The sequence below is a fragment of the Podarcis bocagei genome (assembly GCF_964188305.1).
Source record: "Podarcis bocagei genome assembly, chromosome: Z".
NCBI classification, from domain to species: domain Eukaryota; kingdom Metazoa; phylum Chordata; class Lepidosauria; order Squamata; family Lacertidae; genus Podarcis; species Podarcis bocagei.
The window spans coordinates 32,106,183-32,127,671 of NC_138140.1; the positions used below are offsets into that span (position 1 = coordinate 32,106,183).

Consider the following 21,489-nt stretch of genomic DNA (forward strand, 5'->3'; position numbering starts at 1 on the left):
GGTCAGCAGTTCAAATCCCCACGATGGAATGAGCTCCCGTTGCTCAGTCCCTGCTCCTGCCAACCTAGCAGTTTGAAAGCACATCAAAGTGCAAGTAGATAAATAGGTACCACTCCAGTGGGAAGGTAAATGGCTGTACGCTGGATCCCTCGGCCAATAAAACGAGATGAGCACCCCAACCCCAGAGTCAGCCACGACTGGACGTAATGGTCAGGGGTCCCTTTACCTTACCTAACCATTATGAAAGCAACAAAGTTTTCTTACCTGGCCAGGATTCTCCAATATAACCCTCCGGACACTGCCTTGGGAATAAGGAGACAATTTCAAGGACGGAGATTGGACTTCCTGTAGGGAAGAGAGAAGGTAAACATTTAATATGGCTGTGCAGTAAAATAGAACTCCTCCAAGGGGAGTGGAATCCTCAATGCCTTTCCTTGAAACCAAGCAAGCAGATGACTACTTAGCAGTTGGTCAACAGCACTATGCCTATGCATATCCATTTAGACCAGTGCTTTCCAAATGTTTCATGCTGGTGACACACTTTTTAGACATGCATCATTTCACGACACAGCAATTCAGTTTTACTAGCAAACTGGAGGTTAAATTAACCCCTTTCCAGCCCATAGCTGTCAACCGTCCCTTATTTGGCGGGAAACTCCCTTATCCCAGCGCTGTTTCCCACTGCTGTCCCGGATTGATGATGTCCCTTAAATTTCCCGGGTTTCAAAGGAAGCAGCTCCTCTCCCTCCCTCCCTCCCGGCCAGGGAGGAGGGAGGCTCCAACTGTGTTCAAAAGAAAGACAGCGGAAGGAAAGGGCCCTTGATTCTAAAGTTGTTTTCAAAATTAATTTTGCTTTGCTTTTCAAGAGAGCATTGTTTTATTACTTTGTTATCATTTAATTTTGTACTGCACTGTATTTATATTGTAGTTTCTCAATGTCTTTATATATACAATTCAAACAAACATACAGTGGTACCTTGGGTTACAAACACTTCGGGTTACAAACTCCGCAAACCCGGAAGTAGTACCTCAGGTTGAGAACTTCACTCCAGGATGAGAATGGAAATCGCGCAGCGGCGGCAGCGGGAGGCCCCATTAGGGAAAGCACGCCTCAGGCTAAGAACGGTTTTGGGTTAAGAACGGACCTCCGGAATGAATTAAGTTCGTAACCTGAGGCACCACTACATTGCATTTGTCATTTTGTAAACTGCTTAAGACTGTTTTAAAAATTAAGTGGTATATAAATATACGAAATAAGTAACAAAAGCATATCAATAGCACCATGTTGGGTATTCCTGGTTAGGGATTGAAGGTGCTGTCAATTTCGTTTGTCTGTTTCTCATTGTTCCAATATTAAATTCATTTCTTCATCTTTCTACAGCAATTTGCATTAAAAAAAAACCTCCTGAAAATTCACCAGGATTTTAGTGCAAACGTCTTGTAATAAACAATTTTATGTGTCACACAGTTTTGAGTAATTTTTGCAAGCATTTTTTGTTGTTGTTGCTAATATAATGCATTTTGTCATGATATTTCCGCTAATATATTTGTTAAGCACACTTTCCCCTAAAATATCCCTTTTGTAAAAATTGCTTAGTTGGAAGAACTGCATCACAAAATTTGGGTATGTGCAGATTTCTAAGGATGGGTATACTTCGGCTCTCACATTGTTTGGGTGGGAATGTGTGGATTTGACATATTCCCCCTACTTCTGGTAGAAAGGATTGCTGCTTAAAGGTACTGTTGTAAAAAGAGCATTACCCTGCAATACATTTCTTGCCTATGTACAGAAATCAGTTTGCAAATTCAGTGATGAAAATAAGTTGACACAACCAGAAAGTAGGAGTTGCATTCCTTATGCAAACTGATAAACCTATTGAGGGCAGCTTTGGGGCCCCTCCAAGCCTTGCTGGATAGCTCAGTTGGTTAGAGAACGGGGCTGATAAGGCCACGGTTGTGGGTATATTCTGCAACACACATGTTGAGATTCCTGGATTTCAGGGGTTGGACTAGATGACCCTTGGATCCCCTTCCAACTCTATGATTCTGTGTTCTTGATACAATAATAGTGCAATAATGGTGGATCCCCCCCCCTGCCTGGTTTTAATTCGTTCTGTGATGCTTCTCCATTGCTTAACGTTGGCTGGATCATGCCCCCAAATTAAATTTGATATTCTTTATGCTGCTACGACTCATTCCAACCATCAAACTATTGTTTAAAAGCAAGGACCCTGTTTGTTGCATATATATTTTGCAAGAAGGCATGGTCCCTTATTAGATAACAGCCATTTCAAAGTAGGTCAACTGATCTCATGCACAGAATATGTGCATCTCTCTCAAGCGCGTGCGCGCGCGCGCGCGCGCACACACACACACACACACACACACACACACTGTGCAAAGAGCCTGGAGCAACTTTCCAAGCTGCCTCCTATAACAAATGAGTCAGAACAATAATTCGCTGCAGAAAAGGATCTTAACTAAATGCCAATTATTATAAATTAGAAAACCTCAAAGGTAGGAGTGTTGCTGACTTGCCACAGAGGTACAAAGATGTCTGTCTCCCTCCCTCTCTCTCTGCCTCCCACAGTTCTTCCAGTTATGATGATAAAAGTTTGCATTAAGTGAAGTAAGCTAAAGTTGGGTGCAGGAACTTTGTTGACAGTGCCTCCAAGCTCAATGGTAGCACACAAGCTTGTAGTGCAGGAGGTCGCTTGTTCAGTCCTTGGCTTCTCCCATTCAAAGGACCGAGTCACAGGAGATGTGAAAGACCTCTGCTCAGAACCGTTGCTCTCCAGAGTTTCAAGGCAGGGTTCGCTCCCATCCCCACCTGGAGACGCCTGGGATTGAACCTGTAAACTCCTTCCTGCAAAGTAGATATTCCACAACTGAGCTATGCCCCTTCACCTTTTCTCATCTCTCTCTTCAGTGCCCAGAATCTAAAACCTAAATTATCAGGGCAGAGGCCTGTCTTTTGCTTAAGACTCTTCCAAGAAACACTATGTTGTTTAAATAGGCCCAGTATACCTGAAGGAGCGTCTTCACCCCCATCGTTCTGCCTGGACGCTGAGGTCCAGTGCCGAGGGCCTTCTGGCGGTTCCCTCATTGCGAGAAGCAAGCTACAGGGAACCAGGCAGAGGGCCTTCTCGGTAGTGGCGCCCACCTTGTGGAACACCCTCCCATCAGATGTCAAAGCGATAAACAACTACCTGACATTCAGGGAAGTTTTTAATGTGTGATATTTTAGTGTATTTTTGGTTTCTGTGGAAGCCGCCCAGAGTGGCTGTGGAAACCCAGCCAGATGGGCGGGGTACAAATAATAAATTATATTATTATTATTATTATTATTGTTATTATTATTATTATTATTATTATTATTATTATTATTATTATTATTATTAAATGATATACAGGTAACTTGCACCTTGTGCAGGTGTTACTTTCCAGGGATGACGCCCATATGCAAAAGTGTGTATACTCAAATCACCCCTTTTGAACCACCCCAGTGCGAGCAATTTTAACGCAAGGCAGAGAGCTTTGCCTTCTCGGCTCTTGGAGGTTCTTTTGTGAGAATTTGCGGGGCCATCTAAGATCTCATGAGAGCCTCCCAGAGCCTGGTAAGCAAACTGCGTAAAGCTGAAATTGCACATGTTAAACACGCGTAAGTTGCAGGTGATCTGTAATTGCAATTGCTTTAGCCGTTATAAATTACAAGATGTATGCTATCGGGGACAGACAGGTGGCAACAAAGAATGGACCAAACCCTGACTTTGACCAGCTGCCTTCCACTTCTGCCAATGTTCCTTAAGGGGCTTCAGAAGGGGTGGGGACCTGCGGGCCCCCCAGATGATGCTAAATTCCAGCGGCCACCAGCTCCAACCAGAAGGGCCAATGGTCTGAGAAGATGGGAGTTACAGCCCAGCCCTCCGGAAGTTGTTTGACTACAACTCCCAACAGCCCCAGTTGGGATGGTCAATGGCCAGGGATGATGGGAGTCTACAGTTTTCCCACCACCAGACTCAAAGAACCAGTCTGGCCACCTCCTCCTTATAACTGACTTAATTTTTTGTGTTTTACTTTTTCGGGTATATTCTGCAACATGGCACTAGCACAACCATAGTGCATTAGTAATGGGTTTGTACCGGACTGTCCACACATCATTCTGCTTTATTACAGTGGTGCCCCGCAAGACGAATGCCTCGCAAGACGAAAAACTCGTTAGACGAAAGGGTTTTTCGGTTTTGCATTGCTTCGCTAGACAAATTTCCCTATGGGCTTGCTTCGCAAGACGAAAACATCTTGCGCTTTTTCTTTAAAGCCGCTTGAAGAGGCACAGTTGCGACGGACCGTGCTTCGCAAGACGAAAAACATCGCAAGACGAAAAGACTCGCGGAACGAATTATTTTCGTCTTGCGAGGCACCACTGTAGTTGTTCTATGATGGTCCCCCAACATTACTGCATCTAGAGCAGGACCCTTGCACTATGGCACAACAGCAGCCCAGGACAAAACAACAACAGCCCTCATTTGTGGTATTAAAAGTTACAGGATTTCAGGAGCAATTCACGGGACATACACTGGTAGGAACCAACACAGTATACCCACCCCCAAACTTCTGCAGGTGCAAAGAGTCTTGAAAGCAGGAGTGCCCATAACCGCCTTGATACAAAGCATCATGAGGACACACGAAAAAGGACTTCTGGAGGGGCTAAAAGATTAAGTGGAAGCACGACCCAGTTCTCCAGTCCACTGCTCTAAACTGCCCCACTGGCCAAATTAGGTGTCAGTCATCATATTAAATTCAAACTGTGGCCAATTCTCCAAAAGAATCCTGGGAACTGTAGTTTAAGGATGCTGAGGATCATAGCTCTGTTAGGTGCAAACTACAGTTCCCAAATTCTTTAGGGGTAGCCATGTCCTTTAAATGTATGGTGTGTACACAGCATGTACTCAGGTATATAATAATAATAATAATAATAATAATAATAATAATAATAATAATAATAAACATTTCATTCATATTCTCAAACAACAGCAAACAGTTTTCAGCAGATCCTCATAAACTTGCCCAGACAGCGCCCTGTAGCCTCAGGGGCCTGGGAAATAAAGAAGTCATACTTTTAAGCTTCTCAGCTTAAGCAGAGTAAGCTGCAAAAATTATTGAACCCGTCTCGTATCAGCCCACAAGCTCATATTGGTTGCGGGGAATGAAAGAAGATATTAAAGTTGAATCAAAGTCTAATCTTTGGAGATTTATAAGGATGGGTTTCCAAATCCTGTAGAGAATAAGATACTTAAGAAGCCCTGCGGGGTGTTTCTCTGAACTAGGAAGATGCTTGCCAGTTTCCCAAAGTAAGAAAGGCTTCAATTTTGCCAAACCTGATTCCAGTCAGCTAAGAGCTATTTCACAGGAGGGACTGAGTCCCACATATGATTGTACCAGAAAATGTCTAATGGCCATCAGAATTTTGCAAACGGAATTTATGAAAAAGTTAGATCACTTAAGGCCAAATTAGATTAGAAGGGGAGTCTTATCTGTTTACTCAGTGTAGATTTCTCTAGCCTTACCACAAAGGCTGGGAACAAATCTTGACCTATCAGCGAGACCAAGTCAACCCACATGTCAATTTTCTCCCAACCACAGCCACTGGGGCTGTGCTATAAATTGATACATTGTCTGATATCGAGTTTTAGATCAAATCGTGATAACCGTTTTTTAAAAAATGATATTGCAATTTATCGTACCATATTGGCACGAATATAAGCCGCACCTGCAAATAAGCCGCGCCTTTAAAATTCATTGGGGGTGGGAAGAGAAAAAAATACAATACCCGAATATAAGCCGCTCCCTAGAAATTCTGCAGGCACTCACACCCGTAAATGGCAAATGTTCTGTTTTACTGTATGTCTGTTTCAGCAGCAATATCATAAAAGCCAATTTTTGTCACAAATTGAAGTCGCACTTTAACTTTTCATGGTCGGAATTTGGGGAAAAAATGTGGCTTATTTTAAGGCCAATTTGGTATATCCTGTCTGTGGTATTCAAAAATCGCAATACTTGAAAAACCAGGAAGCCGATGCTTCTTCCTGTGTGTGCAGCCCTTGGTCGTAATTCCACCTCAGTCAGCTCTTCTTGCCTCCTGCAGCAACATGAAACACCTACAAATCACTACAGCAGGCTGACTAAGATATCGCCCAGCAGATATCGCCAAACAGAGCTTTGGGAACCGGTTAGCAGTCATTGTCAGACATCCTTCCCTCTGCCTCCTGCAGGAGAAGCAAATCGGTACAAATTGCAACAGAACCTTTGATATCTATGCTACTAATTACTTCTACAGATTTAATTTTAAAGAAAAATTTATTGGTAAAGTACTACTATAACAGAACAGTTGTAACCATATGTTAAGTAAAAATTTATCGGTTTTAGAGTTAGACCGATAAGTACCAGTTGCCAGGACATTACCAGGTTCACCTTTACATGGCTCCAGCCTTATTTCAGATATTGTGATATATGGTGATATATTGTGATGTTGAAAACCAGATATTGCCCAGCCCATCAGCTGCCATTACTTGTGATGGTGTCACCTAATGGGAAGGAGGGAGAGGTTAAATCCTGCGTTGACTGTGTGTGCCTGTTCCCAGGGCAGCCATCTGAGCAGTTCTGCAGGATTCCCGGCAGACCCATTCCTGGATGATTAAAGGAGCGGTTTGCATCTCAACCCCCTGCTAAAATGAAGGGGAATAAATTTATTTTTAGTAGCACCTTGCACCATTCAGATTTGGCCCGGAAGCCCAATCCCCATAAGGATCAGGCCCATGGAATCAAAAGGATGACCTGCCCCTGCCCTGCCAGTGGTGTAGTGTGCCCCAGGCACAAAATGGTTAGGGGGCACAGACTTTCAGCACCCAGTACTGCCTCAGTACAGCTTCCGTCACTGGGCTCCATTGAAAACGGCTCCTCCAAACGAACCAGGAAGTTACCTGTCCAGACAATCTCTACAGCCACTGAAGAAAGCCCCTGCAGTGTGAGGGAATCAAGACTCTCTAGGCAGCTGGGAAGATGGCAATTCCTGCTCAGGCTGCTGCACCACCCCTCAGACTGCAAATGGCAGAATGCAGCCCATCTGTTCTGTTTAACAGGTTTGCCTAACAGGCAGAGATCACAACTGAGCAGGCAGAGGCAGCCTCTCTCACAAAGCTGATTCCATCAGGCTCAGCTGTTCCATCCAAGAAATGCAACACTCCCAAAGAATGTTAGGGAATTAATATGCATTGGTTTAACTCTCTAATGACCTCCCGTCACTGAAACAGCCCATGAGGGGGAGCTTGTGGGTTACCCTGAATGAGTCTGAATGGCACGATTTGAAGGAATGGAGGTGCATTCACGAGGCATGTTGGCAGTGCTAGCCCATGTGGCCCCGTTGCCTTCCATGTCCTTTCCACATGTGGCTGGGATCATTTCTTTTGTATTAATGGGAGCCTAGGTCTGAGGGGTGGATCAACAACATGGCAGGTTCAAAAAACCAAGGCAGAACCAAGGAGGCAGCATGCACACCCTAGAGCAGGCCCACCCATGTAAAACTAACAATGCTACCCAAACTCAAAAATGGTTCGAAGGTCAAATTTAATAGGTTTCAAAATGGGCAGGTATCTAACAAGCATGGGTCTCTCTCTCTCTCTCTCTCATGCAAAAAAATTATTACAGGATTCTGGGAAGATGGCAAACATTCAGCTGAGTATATACTGTGGGTTTTGGCAAACAGTGAGACAGTTATGTTTTCCAAGGGGCAAATTTGCTCATTCCCATGTAAAACATACAAATCTTCTGGAACTGCATCACTTCAGGACGCATGGTAGGAGCAGGGTTATATTATTAAATCAGTGGTAGACAACCTGGCACCCTCCACATGACATTAGATTACAACTCCCATCAGCCCCAGCCAGCATGGGGCTGTAGCCCATCAAGATCTGGAGGGCTCCATGTTGGCCAGCCCACTCATGAGGCAAGGTGAGGTGACCACAGACCCCCTTTGTTCCTGATGTAGGTCTTCACACATCCTTTCTTCTCTGGCAGGGAGGGCAGCACCATTTTGTGGTACGCCTCAGGTGCCAAAATGTATTTGGCCAGTCCTGGTCATCCTTGTACTAAATGCTCCCTCACATGGAAAACAAAACAAAACCCTGTCTTTGAAAAAACTAGTCTTTCCTTTCTCTTCCTAGCATTATAGTTTTCTTGGCTCCAAACGTCTGAGCACCTGATCCCCAACTTGTTTTCGAAACTGACATAATCCAAAGATAGTTGTACACTGACTGCCTTCAAAACGGTAAAGAAAGTAGCAGTCTGACAACGTAGAACGGACACTCCAAACCGATGACCTCCCCTGCTCTTAAGAGAGATTTTTCTGGCAATACTAGTTGGACAACATATCTGAGCTTTGAGACTCACATTCCACTCCTTTCATTTCAATTGTGACCTGGCTGAATAACGTTGCCAACTCATGGAGCAGATCCCTCACCTGCAATCACCTCTAGCCGTTCCTTCCCAATCTTCTCCTCCCGAGTAGACCATGTACACTTTCTGGAAACTCAGGAGCCAGTTAATGCTGATGGCATTCAGTTCCTCCCCAGATGACAGGTAACATTCTATGAGTTACCTATCAAATGAACCATCTTTTCTGGCAATAGCAATATGCCTTCAATTGGGGATTGATAGAAAGTGATGTCCAAACAGGTTGCCATCCTGAGGGATGGCAGTTAAGGCAGGGATGGGAGACAAGTTTTCCATCTTTCCAGGGTCACATATCAATTGTGGGCAGGGCCAGAGGCACTATTACTAGTGCGGTCTAAAGAAGACAGACAGACAGGACAGCTTAGTCAGTAAAGCATGAGACTCTTAATCTCAGAGTTGTCAGTTTGAGCCCCATGTTGGGCAAAATATTCCTGCACTGAAAGGGGTTGGGATAGATGAGCCACGTGGCAACTTCCAACTCTATGATTCTGGTTGTTGGGTTGGCATCTTTTTTGCCACCCCCCACCCCTTATCTCTCTTTCTTGCATTCTTCTGCAAACACTTGAGAAAGTTGATTTATCCTTGCCATGCAAACATTATAAGGCCCAGGAGCTCAGACAGAAAAGGTCAGACCAACCAACATTTAAGAACTGCAGCCATCAGCACTGAACTTCTGTGCAACCTTCAAAGGGCCATATACTTGTGAATGGGCTGGGCTTTGGAGTTCTGGTAGATGAGAAGCACACACTTCACTCATCACATGGAGACTAAGGGCAAAAGCCGGTAGAGCGATAAGTGTTAGTTTTGGCTTTGTGCCACAAGCTAGTGTCTATATGCAATGTATTAGGGCCGGTCCTACCATTAGATGGAGTCAGATAGTTACTGTTAAGTTGTGGGTGAACATATCAGACGACACAGCAATTCTTCAAACAGCTCTTGTTTATTCATAGGCCCAGAACAGGGCTGAAGGGTTCAGCCAACCTGCTTATATAGAGCTCCACTACAAAGCAACAGTAACAATTCTGTAACTATCCAATCACTGAACATCACTTTCAATTCCTTATTTGCATATGTGGACCTGAGTGAAAACTACCTACAGTCTCCCCCTGCTGGCCCAGGGTGAGAACTTCAGTACATAACAGTTGCCTCAGGCAGCTGATTTCTGGGGCTCGTGAAAAGGCAGCAAATTGTTAGTTCTTTGAAATGCTGTTGTATTTTTTACTCCCCAAGAGGAGGACTTGTGGGTTTTCCATCTCAGCCATGAAAATGATTTGCCTGGCCTTGGGCACTACACACCTTGAGCTGGGGGGACGGTTGGTGCCATTTGCTTCTCTGCTCTAGACAGCAAAATGTTTTGGGTTGGTCCTGAGGTGTCACAAGCGTAGCTGCAATGAGATTCTATTATTGTTATTAATATAGGAAGCTTCCTTAGAATGCATATTAGGACCAATAATAAGATAAATTAGGAACACAGAAGCTGCCTAATACTGAGTCAGACTATTGGTCCATTGAGCTCAGTACTGTCTACACGGACTGGCAGCAGCTCTCCGGGGTTTTAGGCAGCCCTATCTGAATATGCCAGGGATTGAAGCTAGAGCCTTCTACATGCAAAGCAGCTGCTCTAGCACTGAGCTACAGCCCTCTCCCCAGTAATAATATTGTGTGTACTATCAATAAGGAAAACTTACAAAATAGGAAAAACACTCATAAATGAAGGCTGTGATTCTAAGTACACATATTAGGAAGGAAACCTCAGTGAATACATTGGGACTTATTTCTTGATCATGCTGTAAGTTCCTTATGACAGTAAGGAAAAATCTACAAGATATGACTAGGTCTGATATATAAACTATTGTTTGTGCTAAAAGAGTTTTGATATATTGAGTCTATAGCACTGACAAGATTTCTGTTCAAATGCTCTCTTTCAGATAAGCAGAAACTAGATTCAGGATGACCTTTACTACTTCTGTAATGAGAGAGCATTCATCTTCAGTTTTTAGAATGTCAAAAAATGTTCAACTCTGGCATTTTAAGCTCCAGTGACAAAGGCCAACCAGAAATATTGATTTTTCTATAAATCTCTCTCTCTGGGTGCAGAGATCAGAATGTGACAAAAGGGTTGGGGGAGCAGAAAGTTTCAAATTCATAGAATTTTTAGACACCCGGGTGACCGGGTGAGGATTTTTCCAGACACAACAGAAGAGCATAAACAATGAACTCTCCAAGACAACACTTCATTTTAAGGGTGCAGGAAAACTAAACTTATTTTAGTAGCCATAGAAACACACCTGCTGCATTTTGTTTCAGACTTGTCTCCAAGACTGAGCTGGGGAAACAGGTTCTGTCTGTTTTTAGGAGCTGGCTGAGCACTGACTGGCCAGTACCTGTGATGCCACAAACCCATTCCTTCAGTCTAGAGCAAATAGTATATGTGTGTGTGTTTTAAAAGTTGCCAAATGATCTTCAAGAAAACGGCAAACACCTAATGCATGGAGGGAAGGTTCAACAGTGACAATGATTAAATCAGCATTGAAGTTGGTGTCAGCTTTGTCAATGGCAAAGATGGGGAAGGGTTAAAAGCTCCTTGTTTTCTTGTTTTCTGCTCCTTGTTTTTGTACACAGCATAAATGAAGTAGTTCCAAGTGCCCTAGACTAGTTCCCGGTTAATGAGCCAGAGGCATAAACTGTACCTACCACATTGCCAGGTGCAATGCAGACAAGCCAGATCCTATTTATCTGAATGGGATTAGTGTACTAAGCAATGCCATTTTCATACGTCCCATACATTAAACATTGTATGCAATGCTTAGAGTCGATCCATTAAAATTCATGAGCATGTTCAGGTTCATTAATTTCAATAGTTCTACTCGGAGTAGAACTTAGTTGCAAACAACCCTATGTTATGAACATCACCAAAGTTCCTATCTCTCTAGGGTCATCAGTGCTGGTGATGAAGGGCCTTCTGCTTGATAACTGGGATTCGATATTACCATTGCAATGCAGAAACATAACACAGATTATAATATTAGCTCTGTCTGGGCCTCACAGGATATATAGCATGGGCCTTCTTTTCTTTTCTTTTTAATTGATTTTTAATTTCAAGTAACAAAACATAACCATACAAGGAGAACAGAGCTTATTAGTTGTATGCCATTTGAGGTTAGGCATTGCTATACTTCTTTCTTCGGCTTCTAAAGGGTTTTATGAGGTAGCCAAGGCCTCTTGCTTACATGAATAAAATTCAGTATTATTTTTTTGCCAATTATTCACATGAGAGACAGGTATGCCTGTTGGCAGTGTTATTTTTCTAGAAAAAGAGGTGCCGGAACTCACCATGAACACCTACCTCTCTTGTTCTCTTAGAATGGCAATAGCGCCCACCTGAGAGGTGCCAGAACTGAGTTCCAGCGAGTTCCAATTTAAAAAAAGGCCCTGCTGCTGGTAAGACTTGGAATAAGTAAAGAAGGTGCAGAAATTGAATCGTTTTTGTGTTAGAAACTATGTCCAACCATGAGACTGTGAGCTTTGACCAATTTCTGAGCTTAGTTGTTAAATATTTTAGCAAGTGAGAAAAGTTCGATTTCTCTAGTTAAGACAGATTATTCGGTACATTCTCTCTCAGGCATTTAAAAGAAGCACTACAGAGTTTCAGGCCAGTTGTTTTGTGCCAATGCAGTTGTTGATTTGGCAGGTTGTGTATCAATTCAGATTTAGTGAAGCTATCAGTGAACCCAAATATCTTGCTATATATAGCAAGTTGGTGCATAATAGCAGGCAACAAGGTTTCAGGATCAGAAAGGAATAGTGCAACATCATCTGTGAACATACTGATAATATAGGTTTATCCAAATAATTCAAAAACATTTTGCATCATCTTCTGCTTTCAATGTCAAAGCTAAGGGTTTCATGGTCAAGGCAAAAAGCAGGAGAGGTAGTCAGCAGCCTTGCTTCATGCCCAGGTCAATAGGAAATGTTGAAGAACATTCCCCATTCATTAAAACTTGGACCACTGACCCATAGTAAAAATTATAAAGCATATCAACCCAGGATGCACTAATACCAAAGGAATGCAGAATTTCAAAGAGATATTACCAGTCTAAACAATCAAATGCCTTGACTGTATCCAGCATCAGCAGAACAGTAGGTTATGGGCTTCAGAAAATTGTATTGAGAACTCCTCTAATAGGAAGGCTATGGATCTTTAATTTATGGATCTGACTTCATCATGGTGGACATAGTTGGGTAAAATTTCTGAATGCCTACTAGCCAGTATGCCTGTAAATAATTTAGCATCCAAGTCAATCAATGAAATAGGTCTTTATGATTCAACTTATTTGAGGTCTTTTTGTGGTTTGGGTATAACTGTGATAACTGAGGTACGCATTCCTATATCTTTAAAGTTCAAGTACATTAAGAGCTATGAATGAAAACAAGCAAGAGCTGCAGCAAAATGTCAGACCCTCCACATGTTCTTATTTTCCAGGGACAGTCCTGGATTTACTGAAGCTGTCCCAGTTTCTGATTTGATCCTAGAAAGTCCCACTTTTCCTTACGACATCCCTATTTTTATCGGAAAAATGTTGGAGGGTATGAAATGTTACAGTGCAGACTGCACCTGTTTCAGGGTCCCAGCCAGTCAGACATGCCTTATTCCAGGATAATCCATCTCATTCTATCTCCCTTGTTTTTCATCCCTGCTTAGAGTCAGAGAGCCATCATTCTGCAGTCACTGCAAACAGTAGGGTTTTTCACTGAGCCTGCTGCTACTTCCTTTTTATTGTGCTTGAATGGTGCCAATGTGACTTCAGACAGATCCACAACCAGAGAATGATTTTTCTGTTAATATATACAGGATGATACACAAGCTGCATTTACGCCCAGTTGCTCAGTCAGAAGCAAGCAGACTCTCTCCTTCCAGAATACTAGCCAAAAGGGGCAAAGACAATGTTAGGTTCTGAAATATCTATGATAGGTTTTGTTTCATGCCCAGCTTGTACAGAGGGAGATTACAGATGGACAGGTTCAACATACCAAGGTGTTAAGAAAGGCTGCAGACTAGCTCAGTAGCACAGTATCTGTCTAGCATGCAAAAAAAATCCCAGGTTCAGTCCCCAGCAGTTCTGGGTAGATCTAGAGGGGGAAACACTCTCCACTGCCAATCAGCGCAGGCGATATTGAGCTGAATGGTCCAAGGATCTGACTCAGAATAAGGCAGCTCCCTATATCCCCATGAGATCCATATTTAGCACAAATGTCAACTCTACACATGCTTTCTTCTCTCAAGTCTGCTGCACTTTGGTAATTTTTTAATGACACAATAATTCAGTGCAGTAAGACGATTCAGCTGCCAAGAATTACCCAGAGGTGGAATGGGCAATGTGAAGCAGGAGTGGGAAAGGATGGCTTGAGCAGGAGCAAGAGAACTGCTGGTGAGGTACCGTCCCCTGCCTCTGGGAACAACTGAAGTCACATCCACACACGGAAACCTGGTGCTTTACATGTATGGTGCAGACGTCACCAAAGTCTGTGGCTTTCCCCAGTCACCAGCTTCCATGATTTCCCTTTCTCCAGATGGAGTGGGCTGCCATCCGAAAGGTCAGTTGTGGAGGAAGGAAAAACCCATGCATCTGACAAATCCACCAAATTTAGTTGCAGGGAGTTACCCTGCCTGACATTTAGAGTTGACATACCTCCTTCCTCGCAACATCGGGACAGCCCAAAAAGCTGATGTGGCACAACACACCTACACAAGTTGTTTTTTTATATATATAAAAAAATCATATTTAGCGTACAAAACATTATTTCCTTTGGAATTAGCAGAAACTAACTTTCCACAGTATACTGAGTACTTGCCCCCTGATTTTAACTAATAGCCACAGCAGAGTTATCTGGTTTGCATGCCAAAGGTCCCAGCTTCAATCCCTGGCATCGCCTGGTAGGGCTGGGGAAAGCCCCCTCCCCCATCTAAAAACTTTGGAGAGCCACTGCCAATCAGTTCACACATTACACTAAACCAAACCATGGTTTAGCACGAACAAGAGAGCATGCTGGCTCCCAAGACGCCCATCACTCCTCCCTGGCTGTTCTGCTGCTGAGCTAAGACATGGCTGACTAGGCGTGATGTGAAAACCAGGCCAAGCGAGTAGAGTTGGCAACCTGTAGCTTAGATGGACCAATGGTCTGACTCAATAAAAGGCAGGTTCCTTTGATCCTATGAACAGTAGCAATTCTGAAAAAGCAGATTTGGATAAAATTGTTCAGATCAGTCAGAATCCAATTATCCTCATTGGTGGTTGCATTAAAATGAAGCTGTTGCGCCAGCAAAACCTTTAGATGTAGTTAGCAAATCACAAAGCCCTGCAGCTAACCCTGAATGGACTGTCCCCTGAGCAATCTTTAAACATTGCGCTACTGCAAGTAATTGTAAATTTCATCATACAGTACTCTCCCAGTTCTGCCTTCTACATCTAGATGAAAATTGGCCCTATTGTTTTTTTAGTATCGGAATATACTATAAACCAAAAAAAGCTAACTTCAAAGATATAAGGATTGCCTTCTTTCTGGTAACTATTTTGGATTCAGTGTTAAGGAACTAGTGTATCTTGAAGGTCGATAGCAGCCTTTCCCAACATGGTGCCTTCCTGACGTTGATGGACTATAATTTCAATCATCCCTGACCAGCACGGCCAACGCCTTGCAGGGAGCAGATTGAGGAAAGCTGGTTTATGTTATGCTCATTCCTTTCATGCTGTTCTTACTGTCCCGCCTTTCCTTCTCAGTGAAAACACTACGTTGCTTTTATCATAGTCCAAAGTCCACTGACCATGGAGATAACACAACACATACAGATTATCCATTTCACAGGAAAATATATTTCAAGTTGTTCCAGAGAAACAAATGGAACTTCCTCTGGTACCAAATATTATGTTCCCTAAAGTTATTTCCCAAAAGCGTGTCCAGACACAAATCCAGCAGGGGGTCATAGAACATGTTCAACTCCTTTGGGGAGGGGGGGGACATAGCTCAGTAGTAAAGCATCAGATTTGCATGCAGAAGATTCCAGGTTCTTTTCCCTGGCATTTCCAGGCACGGCTGGGAGAGACCAATGTTTGCAACCCAAGAGAGTGAGGGATTATGGAAGCTGGAGTATAACAGCTGGATTCGATTCCCCATCACCTATGAAGTCCACCAGGTGACAATGGACCACTTGCTGTCTAACATACCTAACATACCTAACATACATCACAGGGTTGTTGGGAGAAATCAATGGGCAAAATTAAGAACCATGCATGCCATCTTGAGCTCCTTGGAGGAAAAGTAGGAAATAAATGTTTCTATACTAATAACAATTCCCACTGTCAACAGTTTACTATCTCTTGTTGGTGTATCAACATAAACAGACACTATCTTCCCTACTTCACCCTATGATCTGGCTCAGACAGAATTTGCTTTTCCCTAGGCAAACAGCAGGCAGCTGTGTTTACCAAGGCCTGTGGGCTTTTCGCTCCCACTCATGCCTGTGGGAGGCGAATGGTTTCCAATACAAATGTGCATATGGACTCAGCTCCTCTTTACCACACACACACACACACACACACACAACCCCTGGAATAAAGTTGTGTTTGTGAAAATATATTTTGGGTCAAGTCACCAATGAAAACTAGAAACTGAATTGGTTGTAAGCGGATTGCAGTTTCTCACAGAACTGTAGCGTTGGGAAGGTAGGGTCATATAATCCACCCCCCTGCAATGCATGAATAACAGCTCTTAAATACTATTTATTCTGTGACCACTCAGCGGGTATGAATGGATTCCTCCCGATGATTTAGATGGGATAGCTCTGCAGGATACAGTTCAGCACTGGTAACACCAGGTTAGATCCCCATAAGGGACTGCTGCATATTCCTGCATTGCAGGGGGCTGGACTAGATCAGGGGTCAGCAACCTTTTTCAGCCGTGGGCCGGTCCACCGTCCCCCAGACCATGTGGGGGGCTGGACAATATTTTGGGGAAAAAATAATGAATGAATTCCTATGTCCCACAAATAACCCAGAGATGCTTTTTAAAATAAAAGGACACATTCTACTCATGTAAAAACGCACTGATTCCTGGACAGTCCGCGGGTTGAGATAGCTATTGGGCCGCATCCGGCCCCCTTAGGTTGCCTACTCCTGGACTAGATGCCGCAAGGTTTCTTCCAACTCTATGGTTCTATGAATCCTACTGATACCTCCCTGGGAATTAAGTCCCATGGAACTCAATGGCCCTTAAATTCGAAGAAGACACAGGTAGGATTTCACAGGGACAATTTCCAACAAGCAAAGCACCACTGACCAAGGCCATAAATGTAGAATTTGACAGGGAGATGAGCCACCAACCGGAGGGGGTGTGGTGAGTCAAAATTTTTCCTTGCCGTTTAACATTGTGCCCCCTAAAGTTAGCAAGTGATTAATCTTGGGAATCAGGGTGAGCCTCATTGGTTAACACAGCTGTGTTCTAATCAGTAACCTCCCCCACCCGCAAAAGGGGTGCCAACTTGAATAAAATACGGGCAGGAGGGGACAGGTAAGGCCAGTCCTGTATGATCAATCACACACCATTTGAATGGCAATGACCATCAACTTGGGGGGGCAGCCCCCTCAAATGTTTTATGGGTGGCAATGGACCTCGGCCCCCAAGGAGTTGGCTCCTATGCCCCCCCCCCAATAAAAAGACCAATTGATAAAATGATGCTGGACAAGGAAACTGATAAGAGAGGAAAATGAAAGCAACTGTCCTTTTGGACGCGTTTGCCCTTACCTAGGAGGGAAGTGCATTTGCTAAGCGTAACGCGTGAAAAATGAGCCACGGAGGAAGCCGGGTTGGGGACCAAAATAGTAAAGTCGGAAGCCAAGCCCCCGATAACCCTCCGAGTGATGCCAGCGCCCTTCGACGGGGCGGGAAGGAAAACCATCATTTACCTGCAGCGGGGGGTCGCTGCTCCAGATGACGTGCTGGCAGCCCGGGGTGGTCTCCAAGGGGGAGGGCGCACGAGGCAAGCAGTTGGGCGGGTCCAGGAGCTGCACGCGTTTCCCGCCGGGGCTGCTGTAAGTCCGGACGCGTTCGTAGACCACGCTGCCTCCGCTGTGGCAGCCGTCCTGGGAGCAGGGCACCGGGTCTGGGCACTGCAGGGGCATCGGCAGCGGCGCGGGGCGATTCTGCCGCGCGCGGGGCAGCGTGGCTGGGAGAGGGACCGGACACGTCTGCTGGGGCAGCGGCCGGGACACCGACGGCGGGCCGCACGGCTCGTAACAGGGCCTGGCGGTCACCACCGGCGGCTGGGCCGGGCACGTCTGCGGGGGCAGCGGCCTGGGAATCGTCGGAGGGCCGCAAGGCTCGAAGCAAGGGCGGGAAGGGGCCGGCGGTGGCGGCACGTAGCAGGGTGCCGGCGCGGGCGGCACGTAGCAAGGGGCCGGCGGGGTGTAGCAGGGCTGCGGCGGCCGCATGCACGGCGGCAGCGTCGTCGCCTGGGTTTGTTGCTGGATGCCGTACATGGCTGGCTCTGGCTGGAGGACCGTCGAGGGAAGCTGGCGGGCTGGCACTGGCCGGGCAGGTGCGCCGGGCGTGGAGTTAGCAGGATGGGCCGCCCTCGCCGCTGGGGACACGCCTGCCGCGCCGTCGCGGCTCAGCTCACCTGAGTCCGCTCCGCCCCGGGCACAGAGCCAGACCGCCAGAAGGGAAACGGGCAGGAAGCCAGGATCCCAGGTGCCAAAGCAAGCACCCGCCCGGGCAACGCTCTTGCTGCCTCCGCGCCAGGCGAGAGGGGACTTTGGCCCTATTGGAGGCAGCTGGAAGCGCGGCTACGAAATCCGACAGTCGCTTCCACCCCGCCTCTCCACCCGTCTCTTCCCTTTGCTTTAATACTGTTTTATTTGGAGTTACCGTGGTTTCTTACAAATCAATAAATTACTTCTTTCGTTCGCTCTCTCTTGGCAAAGAATCCGTTCTTTTTATTATTATTAATAATAATAACACTTTCATGCCTTTTACGCGCCCACCCACTTAGCAAAAATCCGCCCTGTGAACAGCAGGGCGCCACCTTCCTCCTCCAGCCGAAGGTCAACGGTGCGCCTGTCCTGCACTCGCCACTGTCATTTGGGCCGCTCCTCTTCCCCAGTCCAGGTGGGTGGGAGGGTGCCGCTTCATTTGAAAAGCAAAAAACTTCCGGTGCAAACTTATAAGCAGTTTTGCGCATCGCGTGTAATACTCTTCTTCCCGTATAAGGACAGCTTAAGCTTTGCTGTCCGTTGAGTTCATTTGGGATTAGTTCCAAGCATAGGAGCAAATTCCTAGGGGCCACTCCAAGGGCCGAGGTCCCTTCGCCTCCCTCCTTAAAATATTTGAGGGGGCCTCTGCCGCTGCAGAAATTGGTGAGCATTGCCACTCAAATAGTGTCTAAAATTCTATTATTCTAAGCCTTCTGAGTCGTGGCAATGAATTCTATATGGGTTTCCCATGGGCATCTGCCTGTGTGAACAGGACTTCATGGACCATTAACCTGATTCAGCAGACTGAATATTCTTAATTCTTCCAAGTTACTTTGCTACGAGTTACACATTTTTATTTTTATATTACATTTCTAGCCTATGCTTCCAAAGGAGCCCAAGGTTGCAAACATCAAAGAGTTAAAACAATGCTATTCAAAATTTAAAAAACCTTTTAAAACATTTTTAAAAACCCAGCTGAAAACAATTCAAAACATTTAGAACATCTAAAGAAATTTACAAGCAATCACATGTCCTCACAGTTGCTAATTTGAAGGTTGCCATGGCCAGTATCTTTCAGCCATCAACTGTTTGGGTAGACAAGACTGGAGTCTTGCTGAAAGTCAAAAGTGATGATCAAGACACTAGCACAGGGAAGCATTCTACAGATGGAATTACCACCAAGAAGGTCCTGTCAAGGGGGAGCACCTCCATATAGCACAGGAACATGGAAAATAAAGTTCACTGGATTATTTGGGGGTCAGCCAAATGCCCAATAAACAGATCACACTCAGCCCTGGTCAGGTTGAATCAGGGGTACTGTGTCCAGTTCAGGATGCTAAATTTTAAGAGGGGCATTGATGAATGGGAGCATGTCCAGAGAAGGCTAAACAGGGTCTGGAAATGAGTTCCCATGAAGAACAATGGAAAGGCTTGGAATATTTATCCTAGAGAAGGGAAGGTTAAGGGAGGAGACATTTTAGTGGTCCTCAGATATCTGAAGAGAAGACTTGTTCACTGTTCCTCAAGATGACATATCTAGAACAAGTGGGGGGAAATTCAGCTATTCTAATGGCTTTTGGAAATTGATCAATAATGAATTTAAAAAATATGTTTAGATATACAGTACCTTTCCCCAAAAAACTGGAAGCATTTTTTGCTAGGTTTGATGGGAGAGGAAATTACAAATAGATCAAAGACTGTATGCCACAGCAGCAGCGAGAACTTTAATGGCCCCAAAGTGGAAGTTACAGGAAGTACCTACGATTGCAGAGTGGCAGGCGAAGATGATGGACTTTGCAGAACTGGCCAGACTGACCTGCAGGATTCGAGACCAGGACAATCAAAAATTTCAAAGGGACTGGAGTAAATTTATTGTTTATCTGAATCATAATTGTAAAAATTTGAAGACAGTAGCAGGATTGAAATAAATCCTACAATGTGGACAATAGATGAAAGAAAACCTGCTGAAAGGAGGGAGGGAAGTCGCATGCTCAGCAGAGCAGAAAGTTTTATGTTTGTTATTGTTGAAAATATTGTTTAAGGGAGAAAATAATAAAAATATATTTAAAAAAAGAAAAAAGAAAAGAAAACTCTTAATGGCAAGAGCCGTTCAATAGTGGAGCAAACTGTCGTGGGAAATGGTGGGTTCGCCTTTGCTGGAAATATTTTAAGCAGAGGCTGGCTGGCCCACCTGTCAGGGATGCTGTGGAGGCATTCTGCACTGCAGATCCAGCACTGAGCAGTGGGTTGAACTAGATTACCTTCAAGGTACCTCCAGACTCTAAAATTCTGTGATTCATACTGATAGTGCCTCTTTCTCAGTAAGTCCACTGGCCCTGATCCTGTTGGCATGGGGACACTGAATTTGCTCTTAGAAGGAGTGATGCAAAGCAGAGAGAACCACTTATACTGGATTTATGCCAGGAAATAAGAGATGCTCAATCTTTTTTAAAAAAAACAAATGAGCAACACCCCCTCCCCCAGTGCAGCAACACTGGCTTACCACATTTTGAAGGCACTGAAGTAGTGCCCGTTGCCATCTAAAGAGCCGCCCCGCCACACCCCCACAAGCATTAAGATCATACCCTAAAATTACATACCTAAACCAATTATTACTATCATATATTTTCCCTGAATTCTTGCAAGAGACTGACAATGGCTTCTGCCTCATGTCAGCTTTTAAAGACAGCTGTTAGAATGTGCTTGTTGAGGGTAGAATAACACCAGTCTCGCCTCTAGCAAGCTTTTTGTCTCGGTAACATAATAACCATATCTGTACTGTAATTTATCGGCGTGCAATGGCTGCACTGTTATTATATCCCCATAGATGATCTTGAAGCAGGCAATGCAAATTAGTTATAGTATTCATTAAAGCCACACGAGAGCAATCCCATAATAAGTGTGTATCCTTTTCATATGCAGTTTACCAGACACTGCTAGAGAAATGCTATTTGGGAAGGTAAGGATGGTGTGAATTAAGTGGCTATATTGTTACGTTACGCAATACGTCAAGTGTGAGGGACCTTGGGCCCCCCAGGTGTTGCTGGACTACAACTCCCATTATTCCCATTAGCCATGCTTGCTAGAGCTGATGGGAGTTATAGCCTCAGGGGCACCGCAGGGGGCGCCACAACTATGATGTAGAATGGAAGGTAAGAGGCAGGGGAAGGGGGCAAATTTTGGCATCACACAGAGCAATGCTGACATTTGAGACCCCAAGCAGAAGGTGCCAGTT

At 44.7% G+C, this 21,489-nt stretch overlaps 1 protein-coding gene across 1 annotated transcript in view; it reads right to left on the bottom strand.

Annotated features, from left to right (window-relative positions):
- Positions 1–18,056, bottom strand: part of POF1B (POF1B actin binding protein) — a 43,926-nt gene extending 25,870 nt beyond the window's left edge. The window contains exons 1-2 of the mRNA XM_081180185.1: positions 17,469–18,056; positions 265–345 (exon numbers count right to left, since the gene is read on the bottom strand). Coding sequence (XP_081036311.1) covers positions 265–345; positions 17,469–18,041 — 654 coding nt within the window. The 5' untranslated portion in view covers positions 18,042–18,056. The remainder of the gene's footprint in view (positions 1–264; positions 346–17,468) is intronic.
- Between the last annotated feature and the right edge of the window lie 3,433 nt (positions 18,057–21,489).